General features: G+C 35.0%; 2 protein-coding genes across 2 annotated transcripts; one reads left to right on the top strand and one right to left on the bottom strand.

The window, feature by feature from the left end:
• Positions 1–516: 516 nt before the first annotated feature.
• LOC106165131 (uncharacterized) lies at positions 517–5762 on the bottom strand. The gene is made up of 3 exons (XM_013543231.3): positions 5588–5762; positions 4047–4707; positions 517–3549 (listed from the first exon to the last, which is right to left on the bottom strand). The coding sequence occupies exons 2-3, from the start codon at positions 4690–4692 to the stop codon at positions 2543–2545; spliced, it is 1653 nt and encodes a 550-aa protein (XP_013398685.1). The 5' UTR covers positions 4693–4707; positions 5588–5762; the 3' UTR covers positions 517–2542.
• Positions 5667–17071, top strand: LOC106165132 (protein fuzzy homolog). Its single transcript, XM_013543232.3, has 10 exons — positions 5667–5788; positions 11713–11834; positions 13559–13712; positions 14107–14217; positions 14711–14908; positions 15253–15348; positions 15594–15697; positions 15960–16036; positions 16296–16548; positions 16833–17071. Exons 1-10 carry the CDS (start codon positions 5711–5713, stop codon positions 16888–16890), a joined length of 1251 nt encoding a protein of 416 aa, XP_013398686.1. The 5' UTR covers positions 5667–5710; the 3' UTR covers positions 16891–17071.
• The last annotated feature ends 2228 nt before the right edge of the window (positions 17072–19299 follow it).

Raw genomic sequence — 19299 nt, 5'->3', positions numbered from 1 at the left:
TCCATCGCAATCACCTCTACTGCATTCCAACATTCTTGACATTCACTGTCAAGTTCATTCTGTACTTTTAAGTCAAAGAGGATTTTGAAAAGTTATAGTTGTGGGTGCTAAGTATGTGCTTTGTGTATTAAAGGACGAGTTCCCAAAGGAACCACCATACTAGTTAGTTCAAACCAACACCACATAGTGTTGCTGAATGCAATCAAATTTAAAGATTAACATAACTACTCCTGGTGTAAGTAGAAGACGGAAAAGTCAACAATTGCCTATGTTGGAAACAAAAGGCATGTTAATCTGATTACATTTAGTGAGAGTCCCCATGGAGTTAGTTTGAACTACCTAGTATGATAGTTTCTTTGTGAAAGCACCCATACACATAAAGCAGTTCAGTTGCTTTGAGTGTGAATGCATTGGAGCCTAAATAAGTATGGTAAGACAGTTCACACTTTTCCAGAAATCAATTACAAGACGACACGTTTTCTGTACATAAGGTAGTCGTCAAAGAAACAAGGCAGGTTTAATTTCAATAACATTTAATTCTACAAAGTGCACATATGCTTATAACTAGAAAGTCACAAAATATCAAAACTACATTTTCTATGTATAATGCTTACAGTACAAAAGCCATAATACTGTTACACTGATATACTTTTCCTACAAAACAAACTGTACAAACACAGTTACTCAAAATCTTTTTTTTTCAATGATCGGAATAAAGAACTACTTATATGTATATATATGTATGTATTCTAAATAATGGCTGGACTATCCAGCTCTTCAACTGCTCAAGGATTAGGCTGTAAAAATATATATATACAAAAAGTGTCACAATGCAATTACACAGACTAAAAAATGCACCTAATGTGTGATTAATTGCCAAAAATGAGTAATAATTATTTGTTCAAAATACAAGTGTGTAAATAAAAAATTGATTCAGAACATATTCAGTACCATGTTTTTGCTATAAATGTCATAAGAACAAGGCATTTAAATCCCACTAGATGTGGGGATGTTTTGTAAAGCACTGTAAAAACCCTGCAAGTTTTCCAAATATTATTTAAGTAATGATCTGAATGAGAAGCAAATTCAACTAAAAATCATGGTTCTTGAAAGATCAAGTAGTTCAGTTCATAAAGTATATAGCATTAACTTAAAGTAACAATGGACAGTCTCTTAAATGCACCTCATTTAAATTACAGAGATATAATTCACATTACTAAATTGCAGGATGCACTTTTCAATTTCCATTAAGTACAAACAAAATTCAACATGTCTAAACATTTCACAGGTTTTCTAACACAGAACATCCAGTTGTGGACAAAAAGATTATAGATTTCAAACATAAATAGTGTATTTCTAAATATGTGATAATCAGTATATATATATATAAATATGTGAGACCACAGCAATACAAGTATTGTATATATTTGGCTACTGATATGCTCTTGGCTACCTGGGAGACATTATAGAGCAGTGGACCACACCACACATAATAGCTATTTCAAAACACAGCAGTTTATCTGGTGGCATATTCAAGTTGCCTTTATTTGATCAAGGACACAAGAAAAAAAGGTCCCAAGTTTTGGCATCATTTGAATAAGTGCATGTTGCAGACACTGTTGGCCGCTTTACTTATAATTAATATACAAAAAGTACAGATCTAATTCAGCAAAAAAATGACATAAATAAATCATTATACAGACACACAAACTATCACCTAAGACTATTTGCACAACAGATCAAATGAGTTTGGAATGTTGCACAGCTACTTGAATGGAATATGGAAGAGTTTACAACTCACTAATGTAGACCCTTAAAAAAACAAATAAATCTATAGCACCAATAAACGCACATCTGTTTTGTATATAACTAAACACTGAGATCCATTTCAATAATACTAAGTATAACACATTACAGGCTAGAAACTGCACCTTTGGTATGCACCCAATTCCCTACATACAACAGACTACATGATATACATGGCAACTTTAACATTACTATTGGTACAAAAAAATCTAACAAAAAGTAAAAAGTAAATTAGAGCTCAACCCTTATAAAAGCTCTGATAGGTTAGATGTATGTATGCAAGATCATGGCACAAGAATACCAACAAAAATTGCCTTGGCACCTGTTATATGGCTTTGTCAAAAGAAGCATATAAATGCACACAGCAGATCTATTCATTTGATATATAGTTCATTATTGGGTGAAAAGGAGTGGGGGTCAGTATTACACTGTCTGGACCCCAGGTTTCTCAAAACACAAAAACCTTCATTAAATTCTCCAATACTTGAAGGCAAGAATTTTTCTAAACCATCAACAAATTTTGGTCCTTATCAACTCATGATTATCTTCTTTTTGAATGCTAGATGCACACCCCCTTTAAAAGATGAAATGCACAATGGGAGATATGTGCCTCCACGTTAATCAATTTACGACAAGTAGCTTTCTTAACATTTATCAAAACAACCCCTTTAAGATCACTTGTATTTAAGTACATTACATTGTTCCTGCTCATCTGGAATAAATATAAAACTTTGGTTTAAGTGTTCATATTGCTGTAAATTATCTCCTGCAGGAGCTGGTCCACTTTGTCACTGTGGGCACTGATGCCACTCCCCCCAAGGTCCAGGTCAGGTACCAAGAGGGTCAGCATACTCACAACATTCCGACGCAATTTGCAAAGTTTTTGCTTGTAAACACAGTTGTGTTCTTCTTCTTGATCCCTTGACATTTCATGTATGTCACCATTCTGTAAAATAGATGTACCCTTTGGTTCTGCTAGTAGGTGGCGCTGGGGTGGGTCAAGGCTCAGGTCATCTTCCATTGGCTGGTCATCTGGACTGGCTGGTGTCATTGCTCCGCTGTCGTTGTCTCTTGGGTCCGCCTCGTATGCAGCTGGTTTCTGGTTGTCTGGCACTGGTCTATGATTGTTGTTGTTTTGGCTGGAGGACATCAGGTTGAAAGCAGGTTGTTGTTCTTGGAAGAAGATATTGGACGATTGGTCAGCATGATTGACATTACCAGCAGTGGTCACATTTGGAATGCGGAGCTGTACACGGCCATGGTCTTTGGTCCCCTCATCCAGCCCTGGGACGCTTAAATCCATAGCACCATTCTGGTCAAATATTGGCAGATGGGGGTTCCCATTCAGCATGGGCATGCCCCCAAGAGGCTGTCCATTCAGTGGTGGCAAGGGGTGAAGGCCTCCGTTGAGAATAGGTAAACCAGGCACCTGTCCCATGGCAATAGCTTGTAGATAACTCATGTGGCTGGCTATTAGTGGCACACTGCCCATCCCCTGGTTGTGGTGGGCAAGACCATTCTGGAGAGACATGAAATGCTCTACTTTCTGCCTCTCCAGTCTTGCTTTCTCTTCTCCAGTGACCTTGCGATACATGTGCATGGTTCGTTGACGGCCTTCTTTCTTCTGTAAGCAGTAGTATTCCTCCACTTTCTCCTTGCCATGGCGAGAGATGATGTGTTGCTTCAAACTATTGCACTGGGTAAAGCTTGCACCACACCCCCGGCATTTGTATGGACGTTCACCTGGAACATAAAAAGAAAGTCTTCAACTTCGACAAATCAATACTTTCTATTCATCAGAGTGAAGTCTTTATATGAATTACTGAATAGGATATTTATCCTCTTGTGCTTAGATTTGCATATTGATGCCTGGCAACTGCATACATAACATCACTTTTTGTGATCAGAAACTAAAAACTTCCAGTTTCTGGTAATGTGAGGCAGTTTAGTCAAATGTCAAGGCCTGCCTTGTATAAGATTTCAAACAGAGGATACTTGTTATAATTTATATGGAACCTTGGTTGGCTTTGCCAAAACTGAAAACAAAACCAGAACACTTCTAATAGCTTGGGTAAACTGCAATGTGGAGGGGGAGACATTTGGCCAAAAATTGAAGGATTGTATGTACTACATAAAGTACAAATAAACTTTCAACTTCCCATTTACTTGAAATTAAAACAAAAAAGTTAAAGCTACTGACCAGTCTATATGAAAAACAAATAATTAAGGACTGAACTCACCTGTGTGCACTCTCAAGTGCTGGTAAATATTACTTTGGTGCTTGGTAGAATAGGAACAATGAGTGCACTTCCATTCTTCTTTGCCCCCACAAACCTGGATATGTTTAAGGTAGCCAGCCACCTGCCTGTAGATACGGCCACAACTGGGACACTGATTATTGCCTCCTTGAATGGGTAAATTACCAAGCTTGTTAACTTCTTCATTCTTTATCTGTATGGGTTCTAGTTCTGGGGGTAGAGCAGGCAGGCCATTTTCAGCAAAATTGAAATTTTCTTTGGTATCCACTGGAATGTCTGTCTGGTCATCCACTAGATCTTCATGGTGGTCTTCACCTAGATCATCATGATGGTCATCTACGAGTTCCCCATGGTTGTCATCAACATGATCTGCCCTGCGGTCATCAACAAGGCCTCCTTGGTCTGATTTGGCACTATTGCTGGATTCATCGATGATCAGGTCGCCATCAGAAAAGCCTTCTGGAAAGCAGTCACTATCTGGGAACTCCGTAGCCATTTCTGCACAGTCTTTGTATTGGTTAAAGCTTGTCTTTGGATTGAGGGCAGTGACTTGGGGCATGCATCGGATTGTCTTGTTGGGCGGGCTACCAGAAGAATGCTCTGAAGGACGTTTTGTCCTCATTTTCATCCTTTGTTCCTTTGGCTAAAAATGTAAAAAAGTTATATTTCATAAATTAATTCAAAATTAAAGATGACCATAAAATTTGTTTCTTAACATTCTTATTTGGCCAATTATAATCATTCAGCTTAAAAACTATCATCAAACATAAAAAATTGTACATAAAAGGGTTTCAGTAAATTTAAGTACAAGTTTAGTATTCTTGGTTTGAGATTCATAAGCCCATTTTTTGTCAAATATTTCTGACAATTATTACCTTTCAAATTGCATTTTACCCTATGCTATGAATTTAACAATAAATGCAGCTTGAATCCTGTATAATTTCTCTGCCTTGCGTTTACGAAGTGCAGTCAACCATAACACATCAAATGTTAAACTTAAAAATTACATGGAAAATCTACACACCTACAAGTTTATAGAAATCCATTCTTGGATATCATGAAAATGTTCTTCATTATCAACATAACCCTCAAAACACAGCAGCCATTTCTATGCAATAACTGCTTTCCGATAGAATTTATGTAAATCAATCATATATGATTCAATACATTTTTACTCACTCCTTTGTCTGCACACTGACTCATGTGCTAATGTTCTAACGTGGTCAACTATTTTTTCCAACTCAAAAAACTCAATTGTATGTTGTCTTATATGTATTCTTCACACGAATGCATGCTCCTTTAATTAAGTTCAACGCGTGGTCTGGTCGTGCGAGATTTCATTTTATTGCTTCAATGAATATAAATGACATATATGTCATTTGCGCAAGAACAATGGTCGCAATTTGATACTGTTAGATTTTCCTTAAAATAAGAATAGTTTAAAGTTGATACTTTGTCAAATTGACCTTAAATTATAGTTCTACACTTATACTTATTGTCTGACAACGAAAAATAATTCTTACCTCGGGAAATTGTTAGTAATATTACAAGTTTTCGGCCGCAATGTTTATGGACGGCGCCATTCTTCCTTCCCACAGTTCTCCTTCAGAGAATAAGAGCGCATGCGTGTGTAAATATAAACCAACATGGCGGCATACTTGCTCTGCCTCTCAGCGGGCGGAGGAGTACCGCTATTTACGCGCACGAAAGGGGATTTAAAACCGGTAGGTTCATGTGTGAAAACTTGCTACAAACTTAATATGTATCAATCTACAATATTTGCATGATGTGCAGTATATCTGCGTAGAATTCACAATGAAACCAACAGTCACTTGTTGGAAAATAAGTTGTTTATGTTCCTATTTGTCATTCAGTGTCACAAATTCATTGATGGTACTTTTGGTGGGTAAATATAAATAAAGGCAGCCGTTATATATAGTCTAGCGATATTTAATAAGTAATTTGAATTTATGTTTTGTGTTGTTTATTAATCGTTTAAAAGCGAGGAAGACCTTAGTCGTATAATAATAATAAAAACAATGTAAGTTAAGGCCACCACTAGTAGTGCTACCAGTTTGCTGTTTTAACAGAGTTGAAGCATTTGCAGTAAGGGGATCTTACCTCGTGACTCAAGGATTTTCATTTAAGAGTATTTTTAGCAATGTATCTTTGATATAGTAAAAAAATGGCCTGTTAACCATTGCATACCTTAGACAATAATAACACTTAAAATGTACCAATTTAAGGATGTGTCCTTTCTGGGATTTTTCTGCCAATTCAAATTTTTCATGTAAAATTTTCATTCTTAAAATATATTTGTCACAGGCAACATTCAAGTTTTTACATCCACCTAGTTGAGACTGAAATAGCATTGTTTGGTTTAGAAAGGGTTCATTTTGAAAATCAGCATGGTGGGATTTTTTAAATTATTGTTATTACTTTTTTGTAAACATTGTGGCATTGTTTACAGCTGTTTGGTGGCTGTATATTTGTCAGCTGTGTTGTCTAGTTTAAATTTAAAGTAATGCCATTGCCTGACACAGGTTAAAAATAATTTGCTGAGGAACTAGGGAGATATTTTCAATGTATGAAAACCTAGGTCTAAAGGATGTATCAGGATATATTTTAGTTTTCAAATAGCTGCAAGGATGCAAGACTATTTCATCCAACTGCAATGACCCAACAAAGTTGAAAACTCATAATAAATTTTTACACAAAAATTATCAAATTATGTTTTCCCACAGACTTCATCAATTCAATATGACACTTATCAGCCGTAGGTCCTAGGAGATCCACACTCAAAAACACCATATAGATTGTGTATAAATAATACCAAAGGCACCCTTTTCTACACTTGGCTTTGAAACTACATTTTTTTAAACAAGTGGTTAGTCATTTTATATTTGAAAAGGATATTGTCTGCTCTTGGCCATTTGCAACAGGCTATCTAAAAGAAAATGAGATGCTTTAAGATTCTTAAAATCCTGTAATACTCTCCCACAAACATACACAAAGATAGTTTCGTATATTTTGTATATGGAAATATGGAAAAGTAAATGAGCTTCTGGATTTACCCTCTTGGTCAGTGGAAATATGGTATGTTCAGATAACAGGGCAGTTTGGGCTAGTTAGAAATTAGCAATATTCATTGTAACAGAAATGAGAAAAAAGAAGTTGACAGCATTGTTTCTTTCTTTAACAATGACTGCCATAAACTGATAAACATTGCTTCAGTAGATTGCCTTTTGGTTCTTACCTGTGTGTAAACATGCCAGTTTGTAATTTCCTTTTGACAACTATATGATGTTTTAATCTTCATCATTAGTGCTTTGTATCATCTGCTGTGGTATCTCTGAACAGACTTTGGTTAATTTTTGCAATTTTATTTTCACTATCAGTAAGGTATTAAGGACTTGGTCCTGAACTGTGATATAGGGAAGTTCTTAAGGCCATGTAATTTATCTTCCTCTGAAAATAATGATTATGTCCATGAGTAATTTATTCCCCAACCTCATCCCTCCCACCACCCACCCTAATTAGCAGTATTTAGCACTGAAATCATAGATTATGAAAAGTTACTAGTTTTATAAGTAAGTTATTATTATTGTTATTGATTAGATTTGGTATATGTAATGTGATGTTCTAGATGTAAATTGTTAAGTACAGCATTTCTCTGGTATAAAGCCAAGACAGTCCCTCTGCCCCTCCTCAAAGAACTCTATTTTTTTGTCCTACTATATACTGTGGGCCTGCTGCAGTTGGTGTCTGTTACTGAGTCCATATGAACTTTGTGCATAGGTTTACTTTAGAGAAATTACTGATGTAAGGATAAGGAATAAAATGCTACCATGTTGCTCAGTTGATTTGAAAAGAACTAAAGAATACCAGGGTCCTAAGTAAGATTGATTGAATAGTATTCTTAATCTGCACGCAGGAGTATTCGCAAAGGTTCACATATACTGCATTATGAATGTTGTCTAGAAAATAGTATCTAATCAGTTACTCTGATGTAAACAAAATGCATTGAGGATTTGAAAGGTACTGCTCCTTTTATTCTGTGCCAGATAAAACTTGGGATGTGACCTGCTATTATATGTGGACATGCCAAGAAACTGAAACAGAAAATCAAGACAAGAATTTGAAGTATTTGCTAATAGAAAAAAAAGTTGACTACATAAGGGCAGTGTTTTTGTATTGCATGAAAGACTAGTTTTCTGCTTGATATGGCCTTTTAATCTTTCCACGTTACAAAGGGGGCTGTTATGCACTGCATAGTTTACCTCGTCTTTCCTCCCTTTTCTCACAGCTCCGCTTATTTATGTAAGTGTACAGATAAACTGAATTGATCATAATAATATTCTTCTGCCCAAGCATTTCAGCTACTGTTATGATATGACTGAATTGTTGTTATTCTATTCATAATTGATACCATACCCGAGGCCTTTCTTAATTAAATATTTTCGTAACAGAATGAAGTTGTTGTAGCCAGTATGTTTTTCGTAGTCGGAGACCAATGTCGTTTGATTATATGTGCATGTCCTGTGATTATCATTTCTACAGCTTCATTTTTTCCACTTGGAGGAAAAATACTCCACTCAGGTTGTTCATTGTGGGGTGAAAACTGTGCATCTTACATATTGCTATTCTTTCTGAGGCATGAATGAAGTTTTGAACTAATAAATCTAATTAATGGAAAGTATACAATTTAGTTTACTTTAATTAATCAGGTAGATGCTTGCGATTAGTACTCAATATTATTAGAATGACCTGCTTAATTGCATGCCAACCTCATAGTTCATAATAAATACATTGGGATGGACTTCTTTATCCAAGATATAGATCTTTATTTTGTGCATTAGTATACCTCTGTCCTGCAGTTGGTCAGGCAATTGATGAACAGGCATAGAGACCAACAAACATGACATTAACTATCCTGTCGAATCATCATCATCCTTCACCCTTGGGCGGAATGGCAGTAGTGGCACCTATGTTAAATTTCTCAAAGTGTTGAAAGTAATTTTTTTGTATGTATTTTACATCTGTATTTGGATGAGGCATGCAATATGGAATATTATATCTGTTTGTTCCTTCTGGTCTTTTCCCTCTGTTATTGTTGAAGTCTTTCATAACAAATGATATTTAAAATCTAATTTAAGTTATTCAATAACAAAAAAGCAGCACCTGAGTTTGATAGTGCTAATGAAGACTTTGCTATATTTACTATTGTTTTCCATGTTTTCAATGGAGACAAACGGTGGTACAGAGGACAGCTCATGAATGCTGGTGTAGAGTAATGCTATATAGTAATCTTGTGTATAGGACAGCAAGGGGGTTCTGGTACATAGAGAATAGGGTGTGTTGGTGTTGGTGTAGTAGTGGACAGCAAGGATATCCTGGTGTAGTGGAATTCTGTGGTAGGGTATGATATAGAAAGCAGCTAGGGTAGGCTGGTACAGAGAACAAGGAATTCTGGTATATAAAGGAATTCTGATGTAGAGGTCAGCTAGGGTAGGCTGGTAAAGAGAACAGGGTATTCTGGTATAAAGGAATTATATGATAATTTGGTGTAGAGGAGAGCTAGGATTGGCTGGTACAGAGGACAAGGTTTTCTGGTACAAAGGAATTATATGGTATTCTAGTGTGTAGGATAGCTAGGTTAGGCTGTAGGTATGGTATATGTAGGAATCCTATGGTAACCTGCAGGTATAGAAGACAACTAGGGTAGGCTGGTACAGAGAACAGGGTATTCTGGTAAAAAGGTATTCTGGAGTGAAGGATAGCTAGGGCAGGCTGGTGGTATGGTATATATAGGAATTCTAGGGCTAACACCTAACATATGATGGTATAGGGACAGAGAAAGTACTAGTACACTGATACAAAAAGACAGAGCTATAGACCCTGGAATAGGGGGCCCCTGAGGTATTGTGATATAATGGAGGGGAGCTAGGTGACTAGAAGGAACTGATATTAATTTGTTTTTAGCACTTGACATTTCATTTTTACTGTATTTTAAATGGCCTCAGGATCTAACTGATTGCTTGAATTTTATGAAGATACTACCTTTGAGAGGTGTTTCAAAAGACATTTCACACCAGTTATTGTACTTCAAGAAAATGTCCTAAGGATTATGGGCAGTAAAGATGAAGCCAGAACTAGTACATATACCGAAGTGCTTGGCTTCTATTGTGCTAGTCACAAACATCAGCTGCAGCCTGGCACCATGTATTCTCTTTTACATAGTACTAGGCTGCAGCTGATACTGTGTATTATCTTTCTCTTATGTGACTGCTGCGAACTGGTTTGAACAGCAAAAGCTTTATAATTGAATTTGATATGAATATGGGTATTTATTTGCAGTTTACATTACTTGGAATAAAGGTTTGGATGCTTTATTTGCCTTTGTCTGCAACCTGACTGTGATCGAATTCATATAGATGAAACAGCAACTTGTAAAATACTTTGAAATCTATTGTTTTTTACTAGATGATCATGACTGATGTAATATGTCAAAGTTAAAAGTTTATTGAAATTTCACCAAGAGATTGATGTATAGATCTATATATATATATATATATATATTATTTCAAAAAACATAAAGCATCATTGATACGGCACTCATAGTGATTTAACAGTAAATTATCATTTTAAATCACTAACACTAAATAATTCTTTTTGATAAAGTAAATATCATGCTCCTTTGCATGTTCAGAATCATTATAAAGAGATGGGGTGTGGAAAGTATTATGATTATACCCAAAATTGGATTATCACTTAGGTAGATACCTAAGCCTACTATACAGAAGAAAATGTCTCATATAGCTATGTGTGTATATTGAAAAACTATTGCATTTATGGACGAGATATCTCTTGTATCTTTCAGCTCTACTGTCCCTCTATGGTGGTAAAGACATCCAAATGTTTAAGTCACACATTCTTTAATATGAGTGCTTGTGAGTGGTGGGTCATGTTGTAGTTGGCAGATCTGATCTTATATGAATGTAATGATATTGTCACCACAGCAAATTTGTTCAAATAGTGTCTCCTCCCCAGCGTGACAGGTGCAGATTGTTTTACCACAGGACAAAGTGTTTTTATAATACTGTATTACCTACAAATTTCAAGAACTTTGGTGATTCCAATATTTTTTTTCTTTTAAGTCCCCCATTTCTTTTAAAACTTTTAAGTGAACTTTCTGCAATTTAGTAGTAAATTGCTGTTTCAGGAATTAAAATTTATACATCTATTATGTTTGAATTTAGCAAATTTATAACAACCAGAGTCTCCCTGCAACTCAGTCTTTTTGAACTGCAATGATTGGAGGTTGCAGAAGTTAAAGGGTCATCACAAAATGATATCATGTACTTGTTAATACAATGTGAGCATTTGCTTTCATTTAATTTTACTAATAATAACTCACAATTACTCAAAGATTCCAGACTATTTCAATTGATACAACATGGTGTTATGGGCATTCATATTTTGATGGCATTACTAGCAAAACATTGTTTTGAAAAGATATTTTCTCTTTGGCCAAAGTGAAGTAAAACTTAAAGGTTACCATATTACATAGTATTATGATATGTACATTATGATATATGCTATTGATGACTAAATTGACATAAATGTATATTTATTTTTAATCTTCCAGCTTCCATTCCCAGTGATTGGCTCACTAAATGGGGTTCACATGTTTGCCTCTACACATGATGTTTCATTGTTGTCAACTACTACTGTAGATGCCAAGGTTGTTTGGAAAGTCTTTCATGACAGGTAAGGAAAGGTGTTTTCTTCAATTCCTGATCCAAAATATTACTTAAATATTATTTTTATTGTGAATATAACGAACAAAATTTTATCTGCTATTATTTTCCCTCCACACAAGAATAATCCTGCACAATAAACTTCTATTGTTTTAAGTGTCCCTGCATGTCATTCTTTGTTGACAGATTTTTATTTTGTAAGTTGGATGCTTCATGAAAAACTTATTACCGCATCATGAAATATTGCCTGATATTTTCTAGTCTCTTACTAAGAGGAAAGCATTCTAAAATTCACATACATATGGCACTAATACAAACTGAATCACAACTGTATTCAAAAAGTGAAAAAAAAAAGACTAAACAAAAAGAAACAAGCAAGGGTTTTTGCACTAGAAATACACTACATTTTCTCTGGTTGGCATACTTATGTTTAGTTGGCTATGTTAAAGTTGGAGTGAAAAAAGTACTTGTCATAACAGATGACGTTTTTCCTAAGAACGTCATGCAGTGCTGCATGATATGTTGCCTGATAAAGAATATGATCTCAAATATTATGCTGCTGTTTGTACAATTAACATACCAAATGAATCAGGCAATTGCTTTCCTTTGTGTATGCTAAAAACTGGCCTTGGTTACGCAGAGTTTAAAAGTGTAGCCAGCTGGGAATCACTGACATAGAAATATAAAAAAAAAAAAGTTAGAGTACAACTACAAGCCAGGGCAAGGCAGATGAAGAGACAAGGCAACAGATATAAGTATACTTAAAGAAAGGCGGGAAATAAAATCAATAAAAAAAACCAGGGAATAGCAGAATGATTCATATAACAGAATAATTCATATATTCATAAAAGCATTGTTCATTTCCACTACCTAGCAATAATAATTGATCAAAGTTTTGTTTTCCAAGACAAACTGTGGTAGACGGGTTGATTGAATTAATTACTCCAGTGATTTTATGTTTCTACTTGCATTATCCATGAGAAAGGAATATGCATGGTCATGGACTATATTCATTTAATGAGCAGTGGCGTGATAAAGCATGATTAAGTGTATCAGACACATTATATAGACTTGGCACGCCATCAAGTTTAGTGTACTTTTAGCATATAAATTACTGAGTGGTTTTTTGCAAACCACAACCACGGATGACTTTATTAATTTGCAACAGTTGAAAAAAAAGAACTTCTGTGTAGTTTTAGTATTTTTTACTGTAAGAATCGAGAGAAAAGAGGGAGAGAGAGCAAAGAAAGAGGTATCCAGGTTTGTAATATTTGGGTTTCACAGATGCTGTGCTGGAAATAAAGAATCATCTTCTCTCCCATATGTTGCACTGATTAACCAGGGCAGCAGTCTGTACTTATGTGCATCTATTGCAAACTTCCACTTGATTCCTGAAAACAATTTACTTATGGGCCTGTAATTATTGATGTCTCGTGCTGTGACTAGTATCTGTGACAAACAAACTATGTTTTTAGAGATGAATTTTTATCTTAGTAATAGATAAGCATTAGATGTGACAGTTATTTCAAATTTATTGCTGTGTGCTGTTTTTTTTTTTCAAAATTTTAGATCACTGTTCTCCCCCATATAATTCAAACCTTCATTCAAGTTAAATTTTTATGATAATAATCCTAAATTATCCCAACAAATTAAAAAATGTAGTCTTTTCTTTTTCCACCTTGATTCAAGTTGGTCTTGAACAAACTCTAAAGAATTGCTTCATGTTTTTTCCAGTATTACCTTGATTCTAGTGAGCCGTGATGACAATGCAAGTGACAGCCACTTGCAGCAGTTGATTGAGAAGGTGTTCCTTTCCATGGTGCTGGTATATGGACTGGATGATTTGACTAATATAAAAAATATCGAGCGCTTCAAAAAAGAGATTAAGGTACACATGTACATGAATATCTATTAGAATTTATGCTTTTTCACTTCTGTGACTTTTCCATTAGATGATGTGAAATTTTAAATAAACCTCCAAATTATATTAATACTATTCTTGTCAATTTAATTGCCTTTGTTCTTTATGTCAACACATGTCCCTTATTATTGTAAGATTAATTAAGCTATGCATTTTTATGGGTCTTGCTTCTGGCAATGCAGCCCAAGGCCCAGACTTAAGTTTACAGTGATAATACTTAATATGAAAATTCTTGGCTCAAATAATATAAAACATTTGATGATAGTGTTCAAACTCATTTTTATTTTGGTGAAGGAATTTAATTGTTCAGTCTGGGCAAAATGTATGCTGTCATTTTCACTACATTCACGTACTTCTTTAGGTTTGCTTCAAGCTGGTTGACTCATTACTAGACCAAGCAGACTTGGACACATTCTCAGATCTTACAGACTCTGTAGATGTTGTTCTGGGGCCAGAAAATAGCATATTACAGGTAAGCAACAAACTTTGCAGCTCACTCATTAACACAGTTGCAGCATTCACAATAGGATCAACATGTAATGAAAAGTTACAGTGAGATTATTTTAGGTCTAAGTGAATCTGGTTACTAATGGGGCCCCCAAGTCAAACTTGGTGCCAGGTTTTGTTTGAAGACTTGGTAACCTGCCAGTGTTTTAGTGTTACCTGCAGTATATCTAAGTTTAGGTAACTGCAAACATTTGCAACTATGATTACAGAGTTTTTACAGATTACTGTTACACGAACAGAACATATACCATGTCATCCTCATTAGGCATTATGCCATAACTTCTGCAAATTTTGTCAAAGGGAAATATTTATGACTTTACTTTTTTTGCCCTTGTTAGTTCATCCGAACCCCTCCAAATAACTTTCGAAAAAAAAAAAAATATATATATATAGTATTCTTCATACAAGTTCCATGAAGATTTTTTTTCAGTAAAGTTAAAACTCCATTTTCATTGCAGGAATACCTTGATGCGTTTGTGGAAGCAGCAGCCAGTCCATACGGGTGTTTGTTAGTTTGGGGTAAAGTGGCAGTTGCCACCAGAAAATGGTGGAGCCTCTCTTCTGTGGAGCTAGTATTATTGTCACTCCTAGTCAATTCTTTACCAAAGTGTTCTGCCAGGGATATTCCCATATTTCTCCCACATGGTAGCCCAAAGGTAAGTGTGTTTTCAGTGAAAAAATTCATGATAGAAATATTCTTGTTATTCTGATTGTCTGATGGTTGCATAAATATTGTTAGTTCTGTTCCTTGCCAGCTGTCAATCCTATTAAAGTTCAAATTTATCACATCTTTTTTTTTTTTACCTTGATGACTTCAGAGAAATTCAGTTATTACTAGAGCCACTGTGGTATAATTTGTTGACATACCCAATATTTTTTATGCCTGATAGCGTCGTCTTTCCTTCAGTAGCTGTTACAAGGATGTTCAGCACATATTTTATGAAACTTTTAAAATTTAACAAAAGATAAAGAGTCACAATATTTTTCCCTGTCACTGCAGGTCCCCCATAGGTTATTAACATTCCAGTTAGTCCAGGGAGTAGAAGTCTGTGTAGTTTGTGGACCCACACCTTCCCTAGCAGAACTCCAGAGAGAGGTATGGTCAGGACTGTATTTGACTGGAGACATCTGGATATATTTGTCATGATACAGATTTGTAAAAAAAGCCCTGTATTCAATTTCTGATTATTTGTTTTCAAGGTTACATTAAATATCTGAAACCTGAGGCTAATGCCAAAGCTTCATCTTTAGAACCTTAATATTTTGAGAAGTTGGTTTTGTCATTTAAAACCTGCAGTTCTAGATGGTTCTGATGGTTGTACAACTGTGATTTCACTCTAGGTGGACAGGTTCTGGAGAACTGCATTTGAGTATCTGAAATCCTCAACACGAATTCATCCCAGAAATTTCCCAACCAGTATTCTTACAGACCAAAGCATTTTAGGGTGAGCATGATACAAATTTAAAAGGCATATGAGGCTTTTGGCATAATATTAAAAGACAGTCAATTCATCCTTTCATTTTATACATTTTAAGTTCCATTCACAACCAAATCACGTATGGTTCAGGTATGGAGTTAATATTATTTTCACTTAATTTATCATCATAATGCAAAAATGCTTTTAACACATTGTGATATTTAATCCTGCATTGTAGACATATATATCTGAGTTTCATTGTGTAGTGTAATATCAATCCTATTTTCAGGTTTATTTTAATCAACAGAGAATCCCATAGGTGCCTGTGTACAGTAGAACCAATGGAGGAAGACAGTAGTCGGCAGGGTGAGCACTGTTGTAAACCACATAATTAGTGATTCCATTGAATATACTTTAGGTAGAGATTATAGGTATGAAAACAAGTGAAAAAATTCCTGAGAAATGTGTGATAGAAATATATATTGCTTTTTTTCTCTTGCTTATTCCTCATAAAAACAGTGTTTTTTGACATATGTAATAACATGCAGTTGGATATTTCCTTCATATAGATTAAAACTACTTAGGTAGAAAAACTGGATAAACATTTTTTTTTATATTTTGCTAGGCAAAACAATGAGCATATACAGAAGGAGGGAAATTCTTAGGGCATTTTACAAATCTGTTGTAAGGACAATATTTACACCTCCACAAAGTGATATGGACTCTACGGAAACTGCAGATACATTACATACAAGGTTAAAACACAAAGCATTGGAGACATATATAGTATCTGAGACTCATAAATGTTTTGCCATGAATACCAATCCATATGAGTTGTACGTGTTGTACAGTATTCACATTCCTACATATGCATTAAGGTAAGTCCCAGAATTACTGCAACATAATAAAATATCTTTGTAAATAAGCTTGTCACCAGAAAAGCGGTTTTCATTAATCTATACTCTAAAGAATAGGTTTCAAAGCAAGGGTTTTTTAACTGCTCTTTTATTATACCCATTTTCAGTGTTCTGTAAAGAATTATCCTTGTCATTGTGTTATGTGGAGAGATAGTTTTGTCACTGAAACCCTATCTGTTAGAACTGTGTGTCATTATATGTCTGCTTCTTTCCATTTGTAATAAAAATTTGACTATCTGTTTCAGATCTACAACCACAAAACTCTTAAGCTCGTTAATCAAAGAGAAAACAATGCAGGTATAGAGGTAGCTGAAAAATGGACCTCACCATCATTCAAGGCTAAATTATAGTAGTAGAGATTACCCTAAAAGTCCAGTCCAGCACACAATTATTGTGATCTCTGACAGTGTGACATGTTGCTGCTGAAGATCAGCAAAACAAATCACAACAGCTGAGTGGCCAAATTCTGTGTCAAGTCCTGTGTACCTATGTACTGAGTGAGGACAGGAAGTAGGTAAATCCATCTGTTAGCATCCATTTTGTGTTCCATGTGATTTTGTTACTATGGCAGGGTTACCATGGAGCTTGTTGCCATGTGATCAGTGAGTTCTGTAACTTTTATAGAATGGCTGCTGACAGTTAGCAGGACATCACGTCACCATGTAATGTCACTATTTTAAAGCAGTCAGATGCCCACTTTCATCATCCTGTTGCAAAGTAAGATTTCAATACATCATTAACTCATTTTAAAATCTACTATGTATTAAACTGCAAGCTCCCTGCTTTTACTGAGGGACACCTGATCAGGATATAAATATTACCATGGGAGGGCAGTGATGACATTCTTACGTGTATTACATTTATTTTGAAGTCAAAGTTTGTGGAGCAGTTATGACCACGTTGTCCATCATTGGGACTTCAGTATGTGACATGAAGCTAACTATACAGAAAGACAGTTTTTTTTTTTTTTTTTTTTTTTTTTTTTTTTGGGGGGGGGGGGGGGGGAGGGGTACATAATGCCCAGGTTTGTGTTATTACATGTAACATGTCGTGTATTGGCAGCTATGAAATCTTATGTAAACATTTCATGGTACATACTGACAGTAAACCAGTTTTATGTTATATTGTTTTTAATTGACAAATTATTAAATTGTTTAATTTACAATTTATGTTATCAAAAGACAAACTCACCTTTAAATCCATGACTGTCATGAAGGATTTTAAACATTTGTGCGGATATGACATTAGCATGTTTTTCATATTGAATAGAACAGGTTCAGTCTCAGCTTTTTATTGTAGTCAAGTTTGCCAATGCACACAAATGTAAACTTTCTATTGAAATGCCTGAGGAGTGAACATAGCACTGCTGTTGATCATCATGGTTACAGGCTTGTATTACACAAAATACTTGAAACTAGTATGTCATAAATCAGGTTACATACAGACTGAACACAACCAGAAAGAGAGTTCTAAATTTTGATGGTTTTGTAATTGTTCACATTGCTTAAATTGGATTCAGATCCAGCAAAAATTTTTTTTTTATTTTTCATTTTGCTAAGCACTGAATACCGGTAGTTGGGGTAGCATTGATGCTTTCTAATGCATTTATGCCCACACACAAAATTTTAAAGGGTACATTCTTGATCTGCTAACTGTTTGTCAGTATTTCATCCTTCCAAACATTTCCACTTCCAACAAAAAACACATGTATGATATTTCATATATAACACAATTTTTGACAAGATGGGGGGACTTGGTGCTAAATGTTGCGTCAACAGACATAAAATGTGCATTGATTTAGTCGGCAGCGTCCTCCCTGCAGTGAGCTAGTTCATATATAATAGAAGACATTACAAGAAACCTCCCCTTGTAACATTCCATCACCAGATGTGAACTTCATTAAACGGTGTAGTACAAACATTTCCTTGTGTGTTTATGTTCTTGTTAAACAAGAGAAGCAGGTGCAACTGCTGTGGAAATACACTGTACTGGGTGGTTGAGCTTAATCAGATGAAGAAATTATTATTTTAACACCCCAGATAGCATAAGAGTAGATCATAAATTGCACATTTTGTTTTTTGGTTGGTTAAAATGTTAACAATGTTCATTGGTGGTTTGTTATACAAAAACAGGTTTCATAGACATTAATAGTAGCTATCACCATAAATAAGTTGAAGAAAAATGTATTTTAAAACCAGTGCATTTTAACTCTTGGCAGCATCACAAGTATTACATCTTTTGACACTTGAAATAAGTAGCTTTTTCTGAAATTTTTAGACTTCAATGTGGATATAAAAGTACCATATAATACAGCTGTTGCTTCCACTTGGTTGTTAGGTGCATCGCACCCCTATAAGATTTCCTGTCTGGTGGCAGAACATTGCCATATAATGATACAGTATAATAGGTCTTAAAATAGAATGACATAGATCTTATAGTAATTAAACAGTCTGGTACAGATGTCTGCTTTTACATTTACAGCAGGCTTTGTTATTCGGGCAATTCAATTATTCACATTAATTTTACCTCTTAGAAAGGACAACATATGTAATGCAGCAGAATTATCAATTGACCAACCTTTTTCTGCTCACTGGTTTGGTTAATCTATGTTCATATTCATTAGTGATTACCAAATGTAATAGTTCCTGGCAGTTGAAATTGAGAATCTCTTTTCTAGTCTGGAACATGTAATTATAGTAATTTATTATGTAT

This window comes from Lingula anatina, chromosome 1 (assembly GCF_051362555.1).
Source record: "Lingula anatina isolate TDL-2025a chromosome 1, LinAna3.0, whole genome shotgun sequence".
NCBI classification, from domain to species: domain Eukaryota; kingdom Metazoa; phylum Brachiopoda; class Lingulata; order Lingulida; family Lingulidae; genus Lingula; species Lingula anatina.
The sequence above is the reverse complement of the archived record's forward strand: the minus strand, read 5'-3'. Positions and strand labels throughout refer to the sequence as shown.

Coding starts and splice junctions, on each gene's coding strand:
- LOC106165131 (XM_013543231.3), bottom strand. CDS start 4,692: ATGAAAATGAGGACAAAACGTCCTTCAGAGCATTCTTCTGGTAGCCCG. Junction 3,550..4,046: donor GCACTTGAGAGTGCACACAG/GTGAGTTCAGTC, acceptor TTTATGTTCCAG/GTGAACGTCCATACAAATGC.
- LOC106165132 (XM_013543232.3), top strand. CDS start 5,711: ATGGCGGCATACTTGCTCTGCCTCTCAGCGGGCGGAGGAGTACCGCTA. Junction 5,789..11,712: donor CGAAAGGGGATTTAAAACCG/GTAGGTTCATGT, acceptor TTAATCTTCCAG/CTTCCATTCCCAGTGATTGG. Junction 16,037..16,295: donor GGAAGACAGTAGTCGGCAGG/GTGAGCACTGTT, acceptor ATATTTTGCTAG/GCAAAACAATGAGCATATAC.